General features: G+C 54.6%; 2 protein-coding genes across 2 annotated transcripts in view; one reads left to right on the top strand and one right to left on the bottom strand.

The window, feature by feature from the left end:
- CTNNA1 (catenin alpha 1) overlaps positions 1-10,207 on the top strand; it is a 90,463-nt gene extending 80,256 nt beyond the window's left edge. The window contains exons 13-17 of the mRNA XM_065734454.1: positions 1,722-1,832; positions 3,052-3,233; positions 3,979-4,084; positions 7,515-7,649; positions 9,545-10,207. Of these exons, the coding sequence (XP_065590526.1) occupies positions 1,722-1,832; positions 3,052-3,233; positions 3,979-4,084; positions 7,515-7,649; positions 9,545-9,832 (822 nt within the window). The 3' untranslated portion in view covers positions 9,833-10,207. The remainder of the gene's footprint in view (positions 1-1,721; positions 1,833-3,051; positions 3,234-3,978; positions 4,085-7,514; positions 7,650-9,544) is intronic.
- Positions 10,208-12,253: 2,046 nt separating this feature from the next.
- The window catches only part of SIL1 (SIL1 nucleotide exchange factor), an 83,797-nt gene continuing 72,753 nt past the window's right edge, over positions 12,254-23,297 (bottom strand). Inside the window, exons 8-10 of the mRNA XM_065734453.1 lie at positions 15,286-15,382; positions 13,065-13,229; positions 12,254-12,613 (exon numbers count right to left, since the gene is read on the bottom strand). Coding sequence (XP_065590525.1) covers positions 12,263-12,613; positions 13,065-13,229; positions 15,286-15,382 — 613 coding nt within the window. The 3' untranslated portion in view covers positions 12,254-12,262. The remainder of the gene's footprint in view (positions 12,614-13,064; positions 13,230-15,285; positions 15,383-23,297) is intronic.

Here is a 23,297-nt window from a genome sequence, read left to right as displayed (position 1 = left end):
CTGCTTAAAGCAAAGAATCAGATAGAAAATCAGAAGGAAAGCTGACAGCCACATATGTGCTCTCCGTATCGTTTTCTCGTGTTTACGCTCGGGATTTATAGAGCCAATGTTATATGAAGATATCAGTGCTTTCCTGCTCTGCAGAGGAGCTAATTGGATTCACCCCCTGCTCGAGTCCTTGTTATTCAGGCCATGGGAGCAGGGCTGCCAATTGCACGTCGGCAGTAATTAGCGGCGCTGGCGGTGCCAGGACTGCTGACATTTCCCCTGCGCCTGTCGCTGATGTCAGGGCGCCAGTCGCTGGCGGCGCACACGGCTGACACACGGGCGACCTGGAGAGAAAGTCAGGGGGTGTTATTTGTTGTCCAGAGGGCTGTAAGGTGTAGAATGTAGGTAAAGGAGAAGCTGCCAGAAGCCCGCTCGTGCAGGCCGCGGGCTGTGGCTGAGCGTGGGCATGGCCTGCTGGCAGCGGGATGCTGCAGAGCGTGGCTGGGGCAGCACGCTGCCTGACCCCAAGCTCTGGGGCTCGCTGCTTAGAAACCAGGAGGAAAAGTCATTTCATCACCTGATTTTTGTGCTTTTGCAGCCTGTTCTCAGTAGTAAAGTCTCACTCTGTCAGTAGGTGATTGAAACAAAGCTCTTTACTCCCTGGTCCCAAGGCAACCTCCTGTCAGCCCCTGTGGTGTGGGATGGACAGGAAGAGGAGGGGTTGGGCATCGTCAGCATCTTTCTAAAGATGAGGCAGAATGGGTCTGGGGGATTGTTACGTTTCCTTACAATACACCAGCGCACTCATTTGTGTATGTCCCCACTCTGCTTTTGGAATGTGTCTTTTCTTAAAGGCATGGGCAGGAGCTGGGGCCAAACGCTCAGCATCGTGTCTGTCAGCATGCTCAGCCACCTTGGCTTTTTTGCAGCTATTTTGCATAAGTGTTTTTATTTGAAGTGTCTTGCGAGCCATCCGCATCAGTGCTGGGGACCAGCTTTATAAACCTGAAGAGCAAAGGCGTTGTGGCACTGTGTCCATTAATCGCCGTTTGTTGTGTCTGTCGGTGATATTCTTTGTTGATCCAGCTCTGCAAAATTGTCATCAAGTTGCACTCACAGCAGAGATGCAGAATGTTAACAAACACACTTTAAACTGATAAGCTTTGTAAAGTGTTGCCAACCATATCCTGGCTGTAGCTAAAGGAAATTCTAGGCGAGCGGGAACTAGGTCAGATGGGTTTAGCCTACAGCAGAAAGGCTGGCCCAAACTGGCTACAAGTCTAAGCTTCTCCTGGGGGATAAGGATATGTTTTGGTACATTTTGTCTGTTGTTAATTCAGCCGATGCTTTGATTCATGATTGTGCTAAAAATGTCCGTGGTTGTGAACCAGGGCTTGAAGCTGTAGGTGATTTTAGCTTTGGAATGTTGAGTGGAGCTTTTACATTCATCAAAGTTGCAAAAGGTGGTGTTCGTTTCAGAAAGACTTTCTGCATTTCAGCTCTTCTGTGCACTGGTGTCCCGTGACAGATGTGCAGTGGCTGCTCTGCAGTTTGGGGATTTCTGCTGTGTTTAATGTGAGTGCAGGTGTCCGTACGCCGGGTGCAGGCCTGCCACACCTCCTGAGAGCACTGAACAGTCCCTCCTCCTATTTGTGTTCTCACAAGAACAGTATTGTGTGATGTTCAGAGCCATTCCAGACGTGTGTGACTCTTGGTGCACTTCTCTCCCTCAGACCCCCGAGGAGTTGGATGATTCCGACTTCGAGACGGAGGATTTTGATGTCCGAAGCAGAACAAGCATTCAGACAGAAGATGACCAACTCATTGCTGGGCAGAGTGCAAGGGTAAGGGAGAAATCTGCTACAGGAGCGTGCCCCCCTTCAGGGAGCAGTTGCAAATCCAGGTTAAACTTTGGTGAAAGCATTAGATCAGAAAGCAGACGTTCACTGCTTCCAGTTTGCTTCAGGAAAGGAGTTGAGGAAATAGATCACTGCAGCTCAGGCATTTTTTACAACACGTCTTCTTATGCATCCGTTTGGCCACTGGGCCTTTAATCAAAGTGATGTTGAAAGCAGCTGGAAAATGAAGTAATTTAAACAAAGTGAATTTCCTCTGACTGTTAAAAATGAAAGCATTGATACGCAATACATAATCATTAACAGGTGATGGCTTAAAATGGGTGCGCGGAAGGAAAAGCAGGCCTCGCCTGTTGTTTTTATTTGACGTGTTCCCTTCTGGATCGATAGCAATTTATCCTCTTGGGAAAGTGCCACGAAGGGTTTTTCTGAAGGCTCCTTCTGCCCAAAGCCAGGCACGGAGTGGTGAGGCTCTATTTATCAAACTTTGCTGCGTTGGCTTTGGAGGTTTTGTGCCCTCCCTCCTCGGCCAGCTCTCTGTGTTCCCGTACAGTGCTGACTTTTCTCACCTTTCAGCGTGGCTGCTGCCAGACACATTTCACCCTAAGGTTGCTCTCCACCTGCTGCAGGAGGCACCAGTGCTCCCAGTATGTATGAAGGCAGAGGCACTGAGGCTCATACAGGCCACGAGCCTTACTAGTAGATTTAGTCAGGAGTAAGCACGCATTCTTGATTTTCACTTTGGCTTTTCTCAGCATTCACGTTTCAGAATGGCATTTCTAGCTTTTTGCTGGAAGGAGATGCCTAATATTTCCTTGTGCATTACAGCACTGAGAGATACCCAAGTGCACCCTCCTTCCAGGACTCACGTTTTAGAGAAGAGGCAAAGCCCTCCTCGTGGTGCAGCTGTTCTTTGAGGGCAAACATGGCTGGAGTCACACAGTTTTGCCACGCAGATGCCTGTGCTCCGGATGTCAGCTTCTCTGTCTGGGCATTCTTTCCTTCCTTAGTGCCAGCAGCAATTCGTACAGCATAAAGTTTGTGTTCAGAATGGAAGGAAATCATTCTGGAAACCCCCTGGGTAGAGGATTGCTATTAAAGTTTTATCCCCCATCTACATAACTCAAATTGGTTATCAGAGCAGTGTTCCACGGAGCCTTCTGCGCCGGGGCTGGAGGAGGCTCTGTGAGGAAGCTCTGTCTTTCAGGCTATCATGGCACAGCTCCCTCAGGAGCAGAAGGCCAAGATTGCTGAGCAAGTAGCGAGCTTCCAGGAAGAGAAGAGCAAATTGGATGCTGAAGTATCAAAATGGGATGACAGCGGTAATGATATCATTGTTCTGGCAAAACAGATGTGTATGATTATGATGGAAATGACAGACTTCACCAGGTGAGTCTTTTTAAGTTGTGCACACACCACCTTCCCTGAGAACTATCTGAGATGGTGCTCCTTTCTCTGCAGCCTTACTGCTTGTGTTTCCTTCGAATGTTAACCTGTTCAGGCCTGTGTACTGACCTGGGAGGTCCTGAGCAGGGGCTACTCAGTGATAACTCATCTATAGAAACATGCAGTTATTGCCTGTGGATCTTTCTTTCTTAAGGGTGATATGGTCCCAAAGAGTGTCTATATATATATGTATATGCAGCTATATATACATATGTAGTTGCTCAGCTCCTTACAACATTAAGTTCTATGGGCTTCTTGATACTGCTGAGCTACAGAAGTGGTTCCTTGCAGTTATTTGCAAAAGAAAGAGTGTTTTTTTGATGGCTTTTGAAATCCATTTACTAGACTTCACACAACACTATTTTTTAAACTTGATGTTGCGTTCCATGCAAATTACAAATCTGTCTTCTAAAATGTTATCTCTCATCATAATTAGTTTGCCTGAAACAGTAAAGTTTAAGATGTTTTTATTCCTGCATTTAATCTGAAGGTGGGGAGAGGCTGCGGGGGGGCCCTGCCCGGGAGGGGCACGCAGAGGCAGCAGTGGCTGCACCTGTGACCTGCTGCTTGTGCAGCCTTGTTGTGCTGCAGGGTGTGCTTCCAGTGTAACAAGGAGTAGGGAGTGCAGAATATTGTTCAGCCTTCTGCTTTTCCCGTGCTAGGAGGTGTGCTCTATTCTGTTTTACAGAGGTAAAGGTCCACTAAAAAATACATCAGATGTGATCAGTGCAGCCAAGAAGATTGCAGAGGCTGGGTCGAGGATGGACAAGCTGGGACGCACTATCGCTGACCACGTAAGTCACAGTTTGTTTTCATAACCCTCCAGCACAAATGAGCAACAGGAGATCTTTCCATGCTGCAGACATGGTGAATACTGGGGTATGTGGTTACCCGTGAGGTCTGGGGAGGTTTCTAAACTGGATTCTGGAGTTGTTTGGTAGTCTTCTCTTGCTCGCTGCTCTCCCGCCACCCCGAGCAGTGTAAGCTGCTGGATTCATCCAGCACTGAAACCCGCAGCTCCCTGGCACGAGTCAAGCACCTGCCATTGCAAGGTGCCACGGAGCAGCTCAGCCAGACTCAGTAACTGGGCAGGGCTGCAGCAGCTCCTGTTGTTTCCATCATGCTCAGAGCTGCCCTGCACTCACCAGAGCAGCGACACGGCGGTGTAGCAATGCTGTCATCACTGCACGTGGCCCATTTGCACAACCTGTAATATTATTCTGAGGCAGCTTGTTAATGCTGAAGGATCTCTCAGGTGCCCCACATGAAAGGTGATGATGAAAGGTGAGGCTGTCAGAGCTCACCAGCATTATTCCTGTGTCCAGCCCGAGCTGGTGGAGCTCTGTGTGCTGTGGCATCAGAAGGTGCTCCGTGGGACGGAGCGTGGGCAGCTCGGGGCGGTGCAGTGCCTCCACTGGAGCTGTGCCACTGCACGGGCTGGGCTGGGCCTCTGCTCCCAGTGCAACCCAAATTGCAGGCATCATAATGCTCTGCCTTTAAAGGTGCCCTGAAAGGCAAGTAGGTCAGGTCTGAGATCATGACTGCTGTGAACTGAGTGTTGTGCAGCTGTTGTTTGCTTTTCTGTGTTGCTCTGAACGTAATTTATAATACCAGGCTTCTAATGAAACCGTCCTACTCTGGAATTAAATCTTTGTAATGCAGATCTCTGTGAAGTGTTGCATCCAGAGGATTCTGTGCTCACCTTGGTGTATTAATGGTGCGCTGAAAAGCGTTTGATGAGGAGCTAAATCGGAAAGTGTTCTTTAGAAGGGGCTCCTTGCTGTAGCACTGCGCAGCTGTACTTCTGCAAGATCAGGTGCCACTGCTGCTCTGGGGAAATGAGGCAGGGAGCAGTTTGTGTTAGAGATCGGGGGACCTGAGGCTGAAAGTTCTCAGTGCTGCTTTCTCTAATTCATGTGCCATACACAGACCTGGTGTGCAGGTCTGTGCTGAAAGCAGGGGAAGGCATAGACATCAGGTCAGCAAAATGTAACAGATGAAGCTCAGGTCAGAAGATAAATAGGAGCAGGAAAGCACCGTTGGTCATTCTGACAGGAATACAGCTTTCTTCTGACTCCACACCCTGCTGATAGTTCCACCTTACATATTTCATCAGATTCACTTACGTACTCCTTCAGAGCTCACAGTAATGCAGACGTACCCGACAGCGATGGAGGATTGTGTGCAGCTGCTCCGGTGCAGCAGAAATGCCTTCGTGTGTCACTCAGCTGTGAGCAGGTGGAGGTGTCCTCGTGTCCTGCAGGCCACGTGCCAGCAGTGAATCACGGCCCTCTGCTGAGGGGTGTGCAGCCATCAGCCTGCAGATTTCCCCAAAGGTTCCCCAGAGATTTCCGTCCTCCGCTCGGAGCAGCAGCCTGCTCGTTTTGGATGGGAGATGTTAAGGAGTTACAACACAAACAATGATTTGCAGCCAGACAGTGATTCTCCACTTTTATTTTTAAATGTTGAAATACTTGGGAGGGGAAAACCCATCCCCTGTGCTGTGTGCAGCACTGGGAGGCTTTGTGCCTGCTGCTGGGCTGTAGCACAGGGCCGGGGGACGTTTTGGTGTCACAGCAGCATTCCTACCCTAAACCAGAGATGATGGGAGAGAGGAGTCCCTGCAGTCACTCACATGCAGCAGCAGTGGTGTGGGGCAGGGCTGTGTGCTTGCCTCAGCACACAAACACCGTGGGAAAGCTCTTCTGCCCCTCCCTGCCCCTTTTCTCTGCAGAAATGGAGGAGAGAGGGGGTTCTGCCTCTCTGACAGCTCAGCTGTGGGACGGTGTGACATGTGCACATTGCTTTGTCTCACTGGGGGCCAATCCTGGCCGTGAGCTTTGCCAGCAGCCAGCACTGGGCCGCAGCACCCTGGTGAGGTCACACGGTGGAGAGGAGCGGGGTGCACAGACCTCCTTGGTGTCTGGAGGTGCACTGGAGGTGCTGTCCTGGTGCTGGTGTCCTGGAGGTGGTGGTGGTGCTGTCTGCTGGGACCAGCTTGCTCCAGCTCCTGGATTTGTGGCTGTGGCTGCCATGGGTGAATGCAGCGAGGCCGTGTCCTAGGCGGTGGGGAAGTGGTTGTCGTCTTTGCTGTGTTGGTGTTCCTCTGTAGGAAGGAGCAGGGATTACACAGCCATGCACAGTGCTCGTGGTGTTGTCTTTTCCCTTGGGTAACATCTCTTTGTGGACATCATTGGTTTGTGAACTGAATTCTCCACTCTGCTCATAGAAATAGTGCTCACAGTGTAGGCTGTGGGTTTCCAAGTCGTGTCACATTGATGTCTACTACTGAATAATATCTCTCATCCCATTTTTTATTTCCCCATCACAGGTAAGTGTGCAGCAGGCTCTTGGCAACTCCCACTGTGTGTCCCAGCACACCGAGCTGCGCACTGCCGTGCTGCAGCGTGCATGTGTCAGCACTCAGCCTCAGCTGAGCTGCTCAGGAGATGGAGAGCATTTCCCAAATGCTAATTGCGATGTTTCATTAGCTCTTTGGCCCACAGTGTTTGTGGGCTTTCTCTAAAACATCTTGCACTGCTGGCTGGTATTGATTCACTTAAGAAAATCACCAGAAAACCTCTTCTCTTTATTCTGAGCTTTCACTTCACTGATGGAAACCAGGAGAGGGCTGCAGGTGCCTCGGTGTGTCCTTAGCTTGGCTGGGCAGCACGAAGGCGACTGCGGGCACCCAGCTCACAGTCATGGTATCACGGGGTGTCATGGGTACACCCACTGCTTTCATGGAATGGCTGAACGCTTCAGCAAGCACTTGAGAAATTGTGTTTTGTGCTGGGGATCTTGCTTCTGCACTGCTGCAAAGGCGGGAACAGCTGTCAGGAAAATAGCTGTTTGGTGGGATATCATCAGGTAACTGTTGGCTCTGTGGTCTGCTAGCTTACAGCACTTAATGCTGGGAACTGGGGCTGGGTTAGTAGCAGCTACCTGAGATCTGCTGTCCTTGCTGCTGCTCCTGCCCAGCACACAGGGAGGGCTGTGGGACCTAACACAGCAGCTTGGAGGGGCCAGGTGCCTTCCTTGTCCTCATGGGGAGCTCAGGCTCCCACTGCCCTATTTATTGCTTGTGGGGTTTGTGTATGTTTAGCCACGTGTTGATCAGCTGACCCAGAGTTGAGCCAAAGCTCAAAACTGTGGTATGCAGCAGTCTGATTTCTCACTGTGGCTGAGCTGATCCCCACACCATCCCTCTGTCTCTCCCTGCAGTGCCCCGACTCGGCGTGCAAGCAGGACCTGCTGGCCTACCTGCAGCGCATCGCCCTGTACTGCCACCAGCTCAACATCTGCAGCAAAGTGAAGGCTGAAGTGCAGAACCTCGGAGGGGAGCTCGTCGTGTCCGGGGTACGCAGGGCTGTGGCTCCACGTGGTTCTTTCCCCAGGGGTAACAACCACTCAGTAATGTTGGAAAGGAGAAAGAATACAAAAAAGAGAGAGGAACGCTTCACTCTTCCACACTCAGCAGTGTTTGGGGACAGGTTTGCTCTAACTCCACACAGTCTGCCATTGTTCCAGACTGTACTTCAGTTTCAGGAAGGTTAAATCACTTCAGTCAGCACAGCTGAACCCACCCGTGCATCTGCAGAGCCCTGGAGCACGCAGGGTCCCGTAACGCTCCCAGAGCTGTTAGCATTTCCAAGCAGCCGTGCCCTGAGCAGTGCAGGGATTTCAGCAGCTCTGAATGCTGCCCTGGGCTGCCCCGCAGACGTTGTGTGACACACGGTTCTTCCACTGCCCCTCCTGAAACACTCCCTTGTCAGAGGGAGCTGAGGTGGCTCTCCTGGGGGAGGGCAGAACACATTGTGTCCTGCTGTGCTCTTACTGCCCTGGTTGGTTATGTGTACCCTGCAGTGCTTCTGCTCATCCACCTCCTGGGGCAGAAATGGAAGGGATGGGATGGGATGGGATGGGATGGGATGGGATGGGATGGGATGGGATGGGATGGGATGGGATGGGATGGGATGGGATGGGATGGGATGGGATGGGATGGGATGGGATGGGATGGGATGGGATGGGTTGGGACGGGACGGGATGGAGGCTTGTTGCTGTGCAACTCTGCTGCATGATGCACTGCTCTCTGGGAGGCTGAAGGCATTGTGCTGTCAGAAGAGTGGAAGTGTCATTACACAGTAATGTGTACTCCAGGGTCTTACTGCCATTATTCAGCTTCTCTAGAATGTACATACCCTCCTGCCCTAAATTAGTTATGTGAGCAGGCATCTGCTGTCTGATCTGCTGCTTTATCTGCTCCCCTCCAGTCCGCCCATGGGGCTGAGTGCTGGTGGGGTGGTGTTCAGCTCTGTGAGGTTACAGAGGAGGGCCTCGTGTCTGCAGGGGGATTCCACCAGTGCTGCCATCCTCCCCACCCCGAGGCAGAGAACATTGTGTGAAGGCAGAGCTCCAGCCGGGGCAGTTGGCGCTGCTCCCTGAGCCACTGAGAGCTGTTTAGGAAAGCACCTCCTTGCTTTCAGTGCGTTGGATGGGGTTCCTCCCACTGGGAAAAGCCCTGGAAATAGTGGCAGGCAGCGAAGCGTTGGCAGCGATGGCTGGGGCAGGGGGAGGGCACTGCTTCGCTGTGGGGCACAGCTCAGATTGCCACTGCAGTACATGGGGTGCAGTCCTCCAGGTCCTGTTTGCTGCTGGGCAGGCAGCTGCTCGGATTGTCCCCAGATCTTCCCCAGATGTATATATGCTGGCACTGAAATGTGGAGGGGCAGCTGAGTTCTCATCCTGCCAGGGATCGTTGGCATTCGTGACTCCTGGTCCTGTGCTGCTGGGTGGGGTGGGGCAGCCACGCACAAACCCACGCTACCCACGCTTGCACCTCCGCCCTCATCTGCCCCACTGTGGCTTCCAAACACACACCTTTCTGTCTCTGTTGCAGCTCCTGTCAGTAGCAACCAGGCCTGGCTGAAGATAACATTGCGTTCCTCCCTTTGTAATATAACTTGGGCGATTTCAGTGTTTATTATCAGTGATTAAGATATTACCGCAATGTTATTAATTTCATTAGAGAATAAGCTGCTTTTAAAGCTTAGTCACAAAAGCAAACAGCAGAGCACAGAGCTCTTCAGCTGCTGCCAGTGTGGATGGGGCACACAGCGTGCGGGTGGTGCTCCTCGGTCTGCGCACGGTGCCGAGGTCGGGGAACCGCACGGAGCGGCTGCAGTGGCACAGCACAGCTCACTGACTGCTGGTCAGTGGCACAGCACAGCTCACTGACTGCTGTTCCTTGGCAGGTGGACAGTGCCATGTCCCTCATCCAGGCCGCCAAGAACCTGATGAACGCGGTGGTGCAGACGGTGAAGGCGTCCTACGTGGCGTCCACCAAGTACCAGAAGTCGCAGGGCATGGCCTCGCTCAACCTGCCCGCCGTGTCCTGGAAGATGAAGGCTCCGGAGAAGAAGCCCCTGGTTAAGAGGGAGAAGCAGGACGAGACCCAGACCAAGATCAAGCGCGCGTCCCAGAAGAAGCACGTGAGCCCGGTGCAGGCGCTCAGCGAGTTCAAGGCCATGGAGAGCATCTAGAGGTCTCTGCGTGCTGGTTTCTCCTTTAGGCCACTACTGCTACTTCCAGAACTCTACTTTTAATATTCTAAGGATTCTCAAAAGTTTACTGCTCTTCAAAAGTGTATTTACTTAATATAATTTTGATAACTTTGTTTAGATCATGCGGGGAAACACTCAAATTACAAATCCTACCAGTGTAGCTCCAGCCTGTGGGAGTGTGTTAATTTAGATTGCTTTTAGATTCCAGGGGTGTATTTCTAGCTGGAAATTATTTTGTATAATCTCGCTTTCAATGAAATATTCTATAACCAAAGAGGTTTCACAGTAACACTAACAGTTAATGCTGATAGCTGAATTGTTCTGCTTGGGGACTGCTGCTTCGTGTTGTGATCGGGAGGGAGAAGTTAGGTCTGAAAAGAGAGTTTTAAAAACGGATTCCTGTAGGTACTAGTGTATTCCTGCCGGGTTGGAGGGCCAGGATGCAGCGTGTGCCAGAGCTCCGTGCACTGCCTGCGCTGTGCTGCCCCCATCCCACGGTGCCCCGTGGCTGCTGGGCACGGCCGCTGGCACACAGCAGTGCGTGGTGGCTGTGTTGGTGTGAGGACGCTGTGCCCGGTTCCAGGCAGCTGATGCTTCTTGCTGCTGGACACAATAAAGTCGCTTTTCCCACCCGCGTGCTGTGTCTGTGCTCTGCTCCTGCCGCTGAGGTCCCGCGTTCCCGTGGAGGCTGTGAGCGCTGCGGGGCCTCCGTGCGGTGAGTGCAGCTGGGAGCTGCTCCTGGCCGTGGTTACGTGGTAACTGGACTTACCTGGCTCACAGCTCACTGTCTCAAGTTCCCCAACCACTGCTCACAGTGAGTCACTGCTGCCCCATGGACGGCCAGTGCCCCTCCGCACTGTCACTGCTGTCCAGGGCCCCGGGGGTTAACACTGCGTGTGTGCCACGCGGGGTCACTGCTCCCACCCAGCAGGGCTTTCCTTTCTGCTGCTATTACCGTAACTGCCTGAAAGGTTCTGTTCCCCGCACTGCTCCAGAGCTGCACAAAAATGAGCACCTGTGTATCGTGACAGAGCACAGAGATCCGTCCGGGTTTTGTGTAGCTGAGAACTCACTGTGCTGTGAACTGTAGGAACATCACAGCCCCGCCAGCGCTGCCCCCCCAGCTCCGGCCCCGGGTGGGCTGCGTTCAGCACAGGAGCGGCACCGTGACTTTATTAGAGCCAATTGAGAAGAATTACAGTAATTACTGCTTGGTGTAATTAAGCTCTGGGGAAGGACTTGTGCAGTTTGTCTCATCTGCGGTGCCGGAGGGGAAGGCTGTTCCTCTGGCAGCAGCACTGCGAGCGCAGCAGTGCTGCAGGGGACGTTCGGTGCCCTGCTGGGACACAGTGCAGCCATTCGTTCCTCTGTGCTCGGAGTGCACCCAAAGGAGCAGCTCCTCCAGCACAGGGCCCGCAGTGCTCAGCAGACACTCGATGTGATGCGGTGCTGCGCTGCGGTCTGCAGGGCAGGACCACTGTGTAACACCACAGGCAGCAGCACGGCCCACAGAGCTGCACTGCCCACCAGCAGCTCCTCATTGTCACTGCTCACCGATGGGACCCCTTCCAGCCCTGGCATGGGATAAGTGTCTGCGTGGGGTGTGGGGTGGTGGGCAAAGCCGTGAGCCCGGGCTGGGGCTCAGACTGCAGCCTGAGCATGTGAGCAGAGCCCTTGGGTTTGGGGCTGGGCTCCAGCCGCTGTCGGCACTGCCCAGCTACCTCAGCAGCATCTCCCCTGAGCATCAGGGCACAGAGCCACACACGGCTGCGTACACGCTTGTAGTTTGGGGACCATGAGGTCCATGGGGCTGGGACACCTCAGCCCGGTTTAGCACTGCATAGGGCCCAGCACTGCCTTGAGACTGAGGTCTGTCCCCCCCCAGCAGTGACTGCCATCAGATGCTGTTCATTTTTAACCCTGCAGCAACCCCAGCCCTGAGCAGGTGGGAACAGCGCTGGGAACAAAAACGGGGCCTCTGAGGCCTCGGGCCTTGCAGACCACTGCCTGCAGCCCAGCTCCAAGGGCAAAGGGACAGAGGTGGTCAGGGAATGGTTCTGCACAGGGTAAGGTGTGCTTCACCACCCCACTCACCTGTGACGGAAGGAGTGGACCCAGGGCCGCACCACATCGGGGCTGCAGAGGGCACCGGCACTGCTCCTCGTCCAGGACAGCAGCACTGTGAGCTGAACTGCCCCGTCCCCACGGGGCACAGAGCTCTGTTTTCCGGAGGTGCTTAACAGACGGGCACGATGGGCACGTGCCCCAGCACTTCTGCTCGGTCACAAAGCCGCGGGCGCTGCCGTGGGGGGAGCCCCCTTAGCTCAGCCATTTATTCGAAGTGCACTCACACAGCGCGGGCGCCCGCCACGCATCACGCCGTTGCCCCGACCCGTCCGCGCTCCGTCCTCAGCCCAGCTCCCGCAGGACGCCGTCCACAGAGCGCAGCAGCTCCTGGAAGTACCCGTCCCCATCGCCGTCCCCGCGCTCGGCGGCCGCCAGCTCCTCGTACTCAGTGCGCAGCAGCCCCAGCGCGGCACTGAGGGCCGCGTCCCCGCGGAAGCGCTCCCTGCACAGCGCCATGAGCACGGCCACCGCCTTCAGCACCTTCTCACGGGCGTCGTGCTCCGGCAGGGCCAGCAGCCCGGGCACTGCCACGCACCAGTCCTGCTCCAGCACTGCCGGCACCAGCTGCACCCGCCGGTACTGCTGCACCTTCTCCTGCGCTTGGTCGCCGTGCTGAGAGTCCTCCAGCAGCATCTGTGGGACGGCAGGGGCGGGCTGGGAGCCGTAGCAGGGAGCTGCTGCACACAGGTGACACACGGCACGGTGCGCACTGCAGCTCCCACCGTGCCGTGCGATGCACGCTGCTGTGCATGCGGCTCGGTGCCAGGGATCACAGCGCCCCATGGCACGGGCTGGTGCCCCTGTGGGGCAGAAACCCAGAGCTGGAGGAGCAGAGGGAGAGCCACGAGGGGCACGGGACAGTCCTGTCCTTGGGGCCAGCTGGGTTCCCAAAGATGCCCCCGGTGTTCTCCCCGACCTTCCTTCTGCCATCCCCAGGGCAGCTGCTCCACCACGGCTCCCTGTGCCACTGAGCTGCTGGGCACAGGGACAAGGAGCCAACGCAGCCCCAGTCCCCAGGAGGGCTATTGCTGGGAGGGACCCTTCCCCGTGCAGATGCCCCATCCCGCAGCCCCACGGCCCTCACCTTCTCCACGAAGAGGTCGTAGAGCAGCGTCACGGCGCGGACGCACAGGGCTGCGGTGCCCGGCTGCCTGAAGAGCCCACGCAGCACCTGGAGGCCGCCCAGCTTGAGGAACTGCTGCTGGGCATAGGGGAAGTGTCTGAGCAGCGAGGAGAGGGCGAAGAGTGCCTGCAGGAGAGCGGAGCGTCACCCGGGAGCAGGGCCTAATGCTGCAGCCACGCACGGCTTCCCAAACCTCTCCAACCCCACCCACCCCAACCCTTGGGGGATGCCCACCTCAACACCTTCCCCAGCCATCACTGTGGGTGTTGGTCACCCACGGAGACCCATGGATGGCAGCTGCACTGTCCCAGAGCATCACTCTGCTCGGTTCCCTCAGCACGGAGCCTGGTCATGGACTGAGATGCCCAAAGAGGACAAAATGGAGCTGAATGTGATTTGGACACTGGGGAATACCTTCCCTCTTGCCCCATAAGGGCAGAGGGGCAGCCCAGGAGCAGTGCTGCACACTGCGAGTGTGGCAGCAGCGCACGTGTGCTCACCTCCAGGCCCCTAACAGATGGGTTGGCACGGAGGGGCTGAGCAGGGGCCACTTCCAGGCACAGTGCTGGCTGACAGTGCCCTGGGGCAGAACTGTGGGGCCATGAGGGCCTCACACGGACCCAGCAGCGCCAGCGGCCGCACCATGGCGAGCACCGTGCCCTGCTCTCTGCAGACAGATCTGAGCTGACAGCCATTGCTTCCCCGACCCCGTTTGCTTCTATTTTACATCCCTCGAGTTGCCTCCGGTAAATCAGCAATGTTTCCATCTCCCTTTTTTCCATAGGCCAAAGGACTGGGGAGTGAAGAAATGCACTTCTGGCCTCGCTGCTGCACAGTGCTGCGAGCATCGGTGTGGAAACCCACAGGCTGGGGCACGACCCATTGCAGGCACCTGGCCCAGGGAGCAGAAATTCAGAGCTTTTGTCCTGGAAAAGACCCTCAGCTCTGCCCTTGGAAGCTCCACAATGCCACCTGGAAGCGTGGATGGCACTGAGCTCATCCAGCCCTGGGAACTGCCAGCAGGACGCATCTGTGTTTGCTGGAAGGAACGGGTCCCTACCCACCAAGGGTTCAGGAGGTGCTGGTGAGGGCCTCTGCACCCCAACCACACTTCCCATCCCACAGTGAGCTGCAGGTTGAGGAGTTTCAGCACAGCAGCTCGCTGCGGGCACTGCACCCACCCAGCAGTGAGGGCACAGGCAAACACCTGCGGACTGCCCGGCCCCTCCCGGGCAGAGGGCTTTGCCACAGACCACAGAGGAACACGTTTGTGGGAGCTCCTCCTTAAAATGCATGCAGCACTTCACAGTTTACCCAATGGCAGCTACATTAACGACAAACAAAAGAGCTGTGAGCTGCCTCGCCCCGCTGAATCCCATCTTGCAGAAGGTCACCACGTTAAGTGGTGGGGCTGGATGTTCAGGAGACAACAGAAAATGTTATGGCCAACAAACAGTGGTGGCATCAGATGCCAAAGCGAGGGTAATTAGATCTCACGCTCCAGGGAGCGCGGCAGGGAGGCAGCCAGGGATCCCCCAGCCCAACGGACAGCACTGCACATTTGGCTGGGGGCTCTCAGAGCTGCTCACCGTGCTGTGTAGCCTCTGCTGCCAGCCACTGCCAGAGGCACAGAGCAGGGCAGGCTGTGGCAATTAGCTCCTTCCAAATGTCAGCTCCCGTGCTGCCTGCCCTCTGAGCTTGGTGCCTGCTGCGGGCATCCTCACCTCTCCCCCCAGCACCCAGCCTGTCCCCAGGGGGGGGACGTGCACCTCTGTGTGCAGTGAGGACGAGACCACGGCACTGGTCAGGGCTGCTGGGCCGTGGCCTGGCTGCCAGCACCACGCTGGGAGCACGGGGTCACCAGATGCCCCCAGAATGGGTGCAGCACAGGTCTCACGTTCGCATGAGCACTGCACTAGCAGCAAGGTCAGGCACTGGAATGGCCTGCCTAGGGAGGTGGTTGAGGCACCATCCCTAGTGCTGTTCAAGAAGCGTTTAGATGAGGTGCTAAAGGACTTAATTTAGTAGTTGGGTAGAGATAGTGATAGGAGGATGGTTGGACTAGATGATCTTATAGGTCCTTTCCAACCTTATGAACTTATGAACTTATGAAGTACAAGGTGTGGGACCCTGTAGAGAGCTGCATCCCAAATGGCTTTGCCCAGAGGAGATCGATGCTCACCTTCTTCTTGACAGCCTGTGGTTGCTCCGTAGCCACAATGACCAGCAGCTTCTGCAGCGCTCCTCCTTCAATTGCTTCTATCTGGACTTTGGGGTTGCTGCAGAAATGAAACACAAAGGCATGTCACACACAGGGACAACAAGGGGGCTGAGGGGATGGCAGTGCAGATGGGGACAGGCATGCCAGCCACTTGTGCCGTGCTGCTGTGTGCCCACGTTCTGCCCATCTGCCCCCAGCAAGGAGCCCTCCCTCACCCTCTCCTTGCAGCCACTGCTCCATTAATCCTCCCACTCTGCACTGCCTCTGATCCTTAATGTCCTCTGTCCCAGCACCCTCCTCCCCCTCGCTTGCTGTTGCCGTGCTGATTTACAGCCACACTCCCCTGCGTGCCCACGCTGCGGCACCAGCCCTGCCCCAGCTTCACCTGGAGGAAGGACCCGCTGTCTCCAGGGCCTCTGAACCAGACTGCTCCTGGTCTGCACCCACACGTCTCACACCAAGGACCGGAGGAAGCTGAGCGCATCCCTCTGGCTGGAAGAACGGGGCTGAAACTGAAGTTTTCACAGCCGGGTGTGAATGGCTGCCCTGGCACAGGCCCTGCTTGCAGCACGGCCCGGGGCTGGCAGAGCATGGGCACAGCTGGCTCTCCCTTTGGCAGCACTCGGTCAGAGCACGGCACTCTGGCAGTACCACACTCTGATCCCAGGTCTCATCAGCTCCCAGGGAGAGCTCTGGCACTTCAGCCTCTGCTCAGCTTTGAAGCTGCGGTTGCACCGCATTACAGAGGTCAGCATCCCTGCTACAGCAAACAGCCACAGCTCGCACTGCTGCAGAAAGCTGCGGAGCAGCCAGTGCTGGGAATCATACAAGAAATGAGACAGTGGCAGACAGGGTCATAAAAAAAAACAAAAATAGAGGATAAATGGACTTGGGCAAGGAGTAGCCTCGAATTTAACTGCTGGTTTGCTATTAGCTCACAAAAAGACAGCAAAACCCTCAGCCCTGTGTGCTGCCACCAGGCACAGCAGCCCCAGGCCCAGGGCAACTCCACCACCACTACTCCCAGCTCCAGCAGTACCCACCAGCAGTGAGTAGTACCCACAGCATCCCAGCTCTGCTCCGGCCTCAGCCACTTCCCCACTTCCCCAGGGCAAAGATGGAAGAGCACAACAGCGGGACAGGTAAACATCAGCTCCTGGAGCAGTCAGGGTTGTGCTGGAGACCCACCCGACACAGCCAGCATGCAGGGTGACCGAGTGGGACACGCACCCCCAGGCAGCCAGAGGGAAGGAGAGCTGTCCCACAGAGGTGGATGAGTCCTGCACCACCCCCCTGCCCAGGTGAATCTGAGGCAGACACATTCAGGGCTTGTGACTGGGCTCCTGTGGGAGCCTGGAGACACAGAACCCAGACAGGCTGTGCTGCAAGCCAGGCAGCAGGAGGAAGATTTTTTCCAGCTCTGTTTCCAGCAGTGACAGGGTTGGTCTCAGCTGTGTGCACAGCTGGGTTGTGTTTGCTTCTGCTCTGAGCTCTCCTGGTGAAATGGAGATGCAGGGGTTTGGGTTCTGCCTGGCATCTCATCCATCCAGGCACTGCAGCTCCATTAGTGGTAGGATGAGAATGAGAATGCTGCTCCTCCACACTCCAAGGAGGAGCTGGCAACTCTGACACTCAGAAATGCAGTTTCTGATCCTAAAACCCCAGCCAATGTCACATTAACGTTACTCCAGCAAGGGGAGGCAGGGTGGGTGTGGAACGAGCTTTCAGGCAGGCACGCTCTGGAGTGCATGGGAAGGAGCTCTCAGGCTGCAGAGCTCTTCATTCAAAGAAAACTGGGATATCGAAGTTCTTTTGTCACATCTATCTAAAATAAATAATAAAAAACTCCACAGCAAGGGATGTAACGGAAAAACTGCTATGCCTTTTAATGCTTGGCTGGTCACCCGGAGCATTAGATCTAATTAAAATCTCTGAACCATGGAGTTTTTGCCAAAGAGAACCTCTGGAGGTTAGGGAGCCTTCCTGGATGCTAGGTGTGCCGCTCACTTCTCAGCGCTGCTGTTGTTTAATGTCTCCTCCATCAATTGTCCACTAACAAAAAGCTCATTTGAGGGTTTTGAAAATTCAGCACAGATCTGTACAAATTACACTGTCAAGCCCAGGGAAAAGCAGCCTGAACAAAATAAATACAGTGAGACAGACTGCGGACCGCTATCGTAGAAGATTCAACCTGTGCTAATCTGTCACTAGATAAGGAGATGCTGGCATCAGCAGCAAGACTGGCTGCAATGAAGCTGGGAGAGCAGCACGCAGCCCGGGATGAGCAGCCCCAGCTCCATGGCACAGCAGAGCTGTGGGTGCAGGTGAGACGACGCAGCCTCGGGGGTGGGAGAGGGTCAGCTCCACTCAGGCTCCAGCAGCTCCCATCAGAAGCGAGGACACAGCCACCAGAACCTCTCAGTGAAGATCCCAGCTGCCAGACCCTCTTTCCCAGGGGAAAAGACCCTCCGCTCTCTTCTCTGCACCTTAAAATCCCAACCCAGGCAATGTCTGTCCCGTCGCAGTGAGCTCTGCAGGCAGGCAGTGTCTGGCTGCCACGTGTCCTGCCCCACACACTGCTGCAGCGAGGACGTGTGGCTTTGGGCACAAGACAAACAATATTTATGCTCCCCACTGCTGCCTCCTCCCCAGGCTCCTGGAGCTGTACCTCTGCCTAGCACCAATTTAATGCACCATTTTATCAGTCCAGCACATTTTTGCTCCCTGGCTGGAGGAGGGTGACCGTGCCCTTTGGCTGAGAAGGGGAAAACAAAAGCAGGGAGAGAAAGTGATTAGAAAACCTCCATCCGAGCCTGCCCGCTGCAGAAGGAAACACTCCACTTTCTGCCAGTTTATATTTCACTACGCCAGAGTTATAACTTCCCACGAGGGGCCAGAAATTATTACAGTCGAGGCCTGTTTGCCAGAACACCACAAGCCTCCACAGCACGTGGAGAGGGGAGGAAAATGAATACAAGGGAGCAGAGGCACGCTGTGATCAGAGGTGCTGCAGTGTGGGACAGGGCAGTGAGCCCGAAACAAAGCACAGACATGCTCTGGTGCAGCTAGGGCAGGCTGGGGAATGCAAATCCCACATTCCCACAGAACCAGTTCCCATTTTGCTAAAGAAATGGACACGAAGAGGGCCACGTGCTGAGGAACGCCCTTACGCTGCCACCTTGCAGAGCCCCGATCCGATGATCCAAGGCACACATGCCCAAATTTAAAGACTTTTTCAACTTTCTCCAGACTGCACATTAGAAGGGCGTGGGAAGAGTGAATAGCAGCAGCACAGCCCCGAGGCAACAGCAGCTCTCCAGTTAGATGGGAGCTTGCAATGCAGCAGCAAAATTAGATTTAAATTAAAAAAAAAAGCAGAAAAGTCAAGCGGTGCGGAGGGGCCCGGGGACTTGGAAGCACAGAGCAGGGCAGGCAGGCAAACGCCCTCGTCTCTACTGCTCTGGCAAGGACACACACAGAATGTTTATTTCTTGACCTGCTTATTACCAAAGCGATGTAGAAACCACACGGAGCATAAAGGAGACCCCAACAGGAAGGGCTGCCTCCGTGCTCTGAGCATCCTGCTGGAGCCAGGCACGGCGGTGGGGGTGGGCAGTGGGGGGGGCTGGGCACGACCTGCAGCACAGACCCTGATGGGAGCGTGGTGCCATGCAGGAGGGGTACGATCATCGTGGCCGGGCTGGGCAGCACTTAATGGGCCTCTTGTTTCTTCAGAACCAGCAGACTGTGATACCGTGTGGGAAATCAAAGCCAAGGATCAAAGCCTGTGAAGCAGCCTAAAATATTTAGTGCAGTCTATTTAGCTTGTGCTGGAAGCCAAGGATCAGAAGCAGGCAGGGAAGTGGCATCGCTCTGCTAGCAAAGAGCACGACAGCACCCAGCACTCTGCTCACAGGACATCGGGACTACTGTCCCCTGAGCCACGTCTGGTGCCTTCAGAGCTCTGCACCTGGCTGGGAATTTGCAGGGCAATGGAGAAGGTGATTTCGGAGAGCACTGGAAATCCAACGCAACACAAACAGTGTCACAGAGACAACAGCTTGTCCCTGAGAGGCCACTGGGTTTGGAGCTCCTGTATCCTCATCACCTCACAGTACTGACCAGTAGCAGGCACAGAAACAAAACTGCCCATCGCAGTGTCAGTGCTAAAAGGTTTGGCTGGGACTGTGTACTTCAAGACTCACCTGCAGCTGTAAATCTGTGGCTCTGAATAAGAGCAGAGAGGAGATGCTGGGTGATCAAGTGCTGGCTAGTACTTGTGCAGCTGAATTTTAAATTACAGCTTTAAGGGAGGAAAGCATAAAAATGGTCCAAGTGAGAAGTGCTGTATGCAAAGAGCAGCTCCCCATTGCATTCAAAGCACAGGCTGCAGCGTGAAATATTCCCATTGGAAATGCCCGTGTCACAGCCACAACGAGCTCAGCCACCACGCTGGAGCCCCACGCTCACAAGTGCCCACCAGAAGTGGGAATGGCCCAGCTGTGCATTCCTGAAGCTCTTCCAAACACACAGCACAGCTCTGCTGCACATGGCATCCAGCCACTGCTCCACGTTGCACTCGGATGGCTCTGACCCCACAGCTTCCCAGGTGTACACAAGCTGCCTCTGCTGCAGCACAAAGCAAATGATGCTGACGCACAGAGGGGAGCGAATCTCTCACCAAAATACATATTTAGCACAGGGGCTTTCCATTGCTGCAGGATCTCACACTATGGGAAAAGAGATGGGCCATCTGAAGGCACGGCGTGAGGAGTGCTGGTAAGATAGCCCCGAGCCCAGCCAGGCCACCTGCGATGGCTCAGAGCTCAAAGGGCTCAAAGCACGCACAGCCCGAAGCCCACCCCGGGGCTGCACACAGCATACCTGCCCCAAAAGCCTGCTCAGTGCTCATCGACCCCAAACCAGGCCCATCAGAAAGGCCTTCAGTGCTACGACCCAAGGAGACTCAAAAGCACCCAGCAAAATGGAGCCCCACGTGGTTGTGCCCATCAAAACACAGCGGAGAAGAACGTGGGGTGAGGGGGGAAAACTTGACAAAAGGAAAACTAGGTTTCAGTCGGCAACACAATACAACAATTTCGTATGAAAGATGTGAAGCATAAAAGAGATGTTAGATGTTCAAAAGCACAGAATATAGGAGAGACATAAAAAAAAAAACCCTGAGAAGATGAAAATCTCCACTTCAATGCAATGCTGCCTTCTCACTTTCTACCAAGCCAGGCGCTCATCGCGGTAGCGGGGGAGCAGCAGCATCCCTGCGAGAGCAACGTGTCTCAACGTGACATAATGGATTACATAGATGCAAGCGTGGTTTTTAATGAGCAATTAGGTTATTGAGTATTTGTTGCTAAGAGGAGAAAAGAACTGCAGAGAATAAGTCGGAGCTGAGAGCGTGATTGTGGGGTTTTGATGGGCTAATGTGATACTTAAACCAAGGGAGCGTGATTCATGCCACAGAGGCAGAAATAGCACTGAAGAGTGCCTGGCAAAAGCTAGGGGAACCTTGGCTTGCTCTCCGTGTCCCAGATATCAGCCAGAAGTGCCTGGGCTTGTTAGGAGCCCTGCAGTGTCCCTGCTGAAGGCAGCATGGCCATCAAGTCCCATTTTCAGAGAAGGCCACCGTGCCCAGAGCTGCTTGGGGACAGTGATGTTGGGTTGAACCAGGGAGGGCCCTGCTCTCAGATATGTGCTGCAAACGTAACCACCCAATGTGGGCCCTTCCAGTGAGCTGAGAAACCTCAAACTCAAGGCAGAGCTCCTTCAAGTGGTGGTCCCAGAACGGAGAGCCCCATGTGCACAAGTGGTGGCCTCACAGAGGAGTCTGGAGCGGGCAGAGCCAGGCAGGGTGATGTTTTGGAACAGGAAACAATTAGGCAAGCTGCAGTGCCATCATGTAGCATAACAGATGGATAATTAGATTTATACAAAGAGCTGTAAAACGAAGTCATTAAATAAAAAGATGGCACAGTGAATTGGAAAGCCCCCAGGATGCAGCAGTCCAGGTACAGGGAGCGGGTGGGGGAAGTGAAGAATGGCCTAGGGCAACTGCTCCAGAGAGGAGCGATGAGAACAGAGGACCCACGCCGGCATGAGGCAGAGCTGCAGCAAAGCAGTAAAACCCCTCTTGCTCCTCACCTCTCCGTGCAGCAGAGTAGAAAAGTGAATACCAGGTCTGGACAATAAAACCTTAGGTGCTGTAATAAAATCAGCCACGGCAGGTTGTTCTGCTAAATGCTCACAAACAGCAAGATGACGGGCTGTATTTATATCTGCAGGTATAAAAGGAACAGCTGGAGATGTCACGCAGCAGCAGAGCACGCCGGGCAGGACAGCCACCCCTTGGCCCTGGGAGCTCCCCAGGACAGCCCTAACTGCTCTGCTCCGCAGGGTGCTGCTCACACGGGGCTCCCACCAGTACCAGCGCACACAGAGCCTCAGGTGTAAGCGCAGCTTCCAGGAGTTTAATCAAAACCCCGCGTACGATTTATGATGAAAAGCTTTCAGGTTCTCGGGGGCTATCAACTTCACGCTGTCAGCACAGAGCTGGAGGTGAAGCAGCACCGCAGACGTTTCCCCGGCTTGCCTGTCCACCTGATGGTGAGGGATGGGTTGGGGCCACACACTGCTCTGTGATTTAGGGGCGGCCTGGGGGACTCACGCCCCATCCGCAGCCATCAGGGACGGCCCCTGCTCCCTCCCAGAGCCGTGCTGAATTGCCAGTCCCTGCTGAGTTCCTGATGCTCCAGGTAGGGATGAGCGGGCGCTTCGCGGTGCGTGGAGAAGGACCGCGCAGGAACTGCCTCGGTGCTCCATCACCCACTCTGCTTTGAGGCGTAAATCAACCCTAGGGCTGTATCTGCCACCGTATGAAACAATATGCAATTCTGAAAGGCTGTTATTGCACCATAGGTCAAATCTATCTCGTTGCCTAAGGATGGGCTTTGTTTCATCAGAGGCTGCACTAATAAAGAGCGAGTGTTTTTCTATGAGGGCAAAACTCATTTATTTCTATGTAATTTCAGCCTCAGCCAACAAGAATTGTGTTGATTTCTTTTCAAAATCACAACACAGCAAGGAACAAGAACAATATGGCAAGATTAATGCTGTGTCCTTGAGTTCCTCCAGTTCTTTTCATCAGAGCCACTTCAAAGCCCTCCCTGATTTACGGACAGGGAAACCCGAGCGCAGCCACAAGCAGTGGGAGCAGCTCCTGCCCATGGGCCTCACAAGGAGCAGTGCCTGCGGGCAGCAATGCGTGCTGCCAGCCTCCAAACCTCTGCTGGCCTGCAGGGTGGCAAACTCAGGAGCACCCAAAAGCTCCTGCGTGGCTCTCTGCTGCTGCCAAAGGTCCCCTGGAGCAAGTCCTTCTGCAGCAGCACCCTGAAAAGTCTGCAACGTCACACTGCACGCTTCGAATTCTGCTCTAAGTTCCTCCAACAGTCAAAGAAAACCCACCTGCACACCTTAGGCAAAACAAAACACTGCAGGACGCTGCCAGAGCACCACAAGGACAAATCCCTAGTGCTGGCTGCCAGGCCCTCAGCACTCCACTTGTGTACCTGAGAGGCAGCAAGTGCCCAGAGAATGCCTCACGCCAATGATCCTGGGAGACGTTTGGAGGCAGCTTGAGGCTAAGACCTCTGATGGTTATTCTGTTTATCTGTTTGCTTCCTCGTTTGAGCTGGTTTTCCTTTAAGACAAGTGCTAATAATGAACAAAGGCACTTGCCTGCTTGGTCCCCGCTGGGACGGCCGGAGGAGCGTGCGGGCACTCTGCAGCTCTTCCCCGAGACACAAAGCGAAGTGTGAGAACAGCACTTCTCTCTTCCCTTCCAGCAGTACCTCCGAGCAGCACTGTCCTATTTTAACCCTGCCATCTGCTTCTCCACTCCCTGCGTCCCTCGGGTAACCGCAGAACACATAATATTACACCAAGTAGATCTTTCCATCCTC

The sequence above is a fragment of the Cyrtonyx montezumae genome, unplaced genomic scaffold (assembly GCF_038088225.1).
Source record: "Cyrtonyx montezumae isolate F1298 unplaced genomic scaffold, pur_monq_1.0 scaffold_18, whole genome shotgun sequence".
In the NCBI taxonomy this organism is placed as follows: domain Eukaryota; kingdom Metazoa; phylum Chordata; class Aves; order Galliformes; family Odontophoridae; genus Cyrtonyx; species Cyrtonyx montezumae.
The sequence above is the reverse complement of the archived record's forward strand: the minus strand, read 5'-3'. Positions and strand labels throughout refer to the sequence as shown.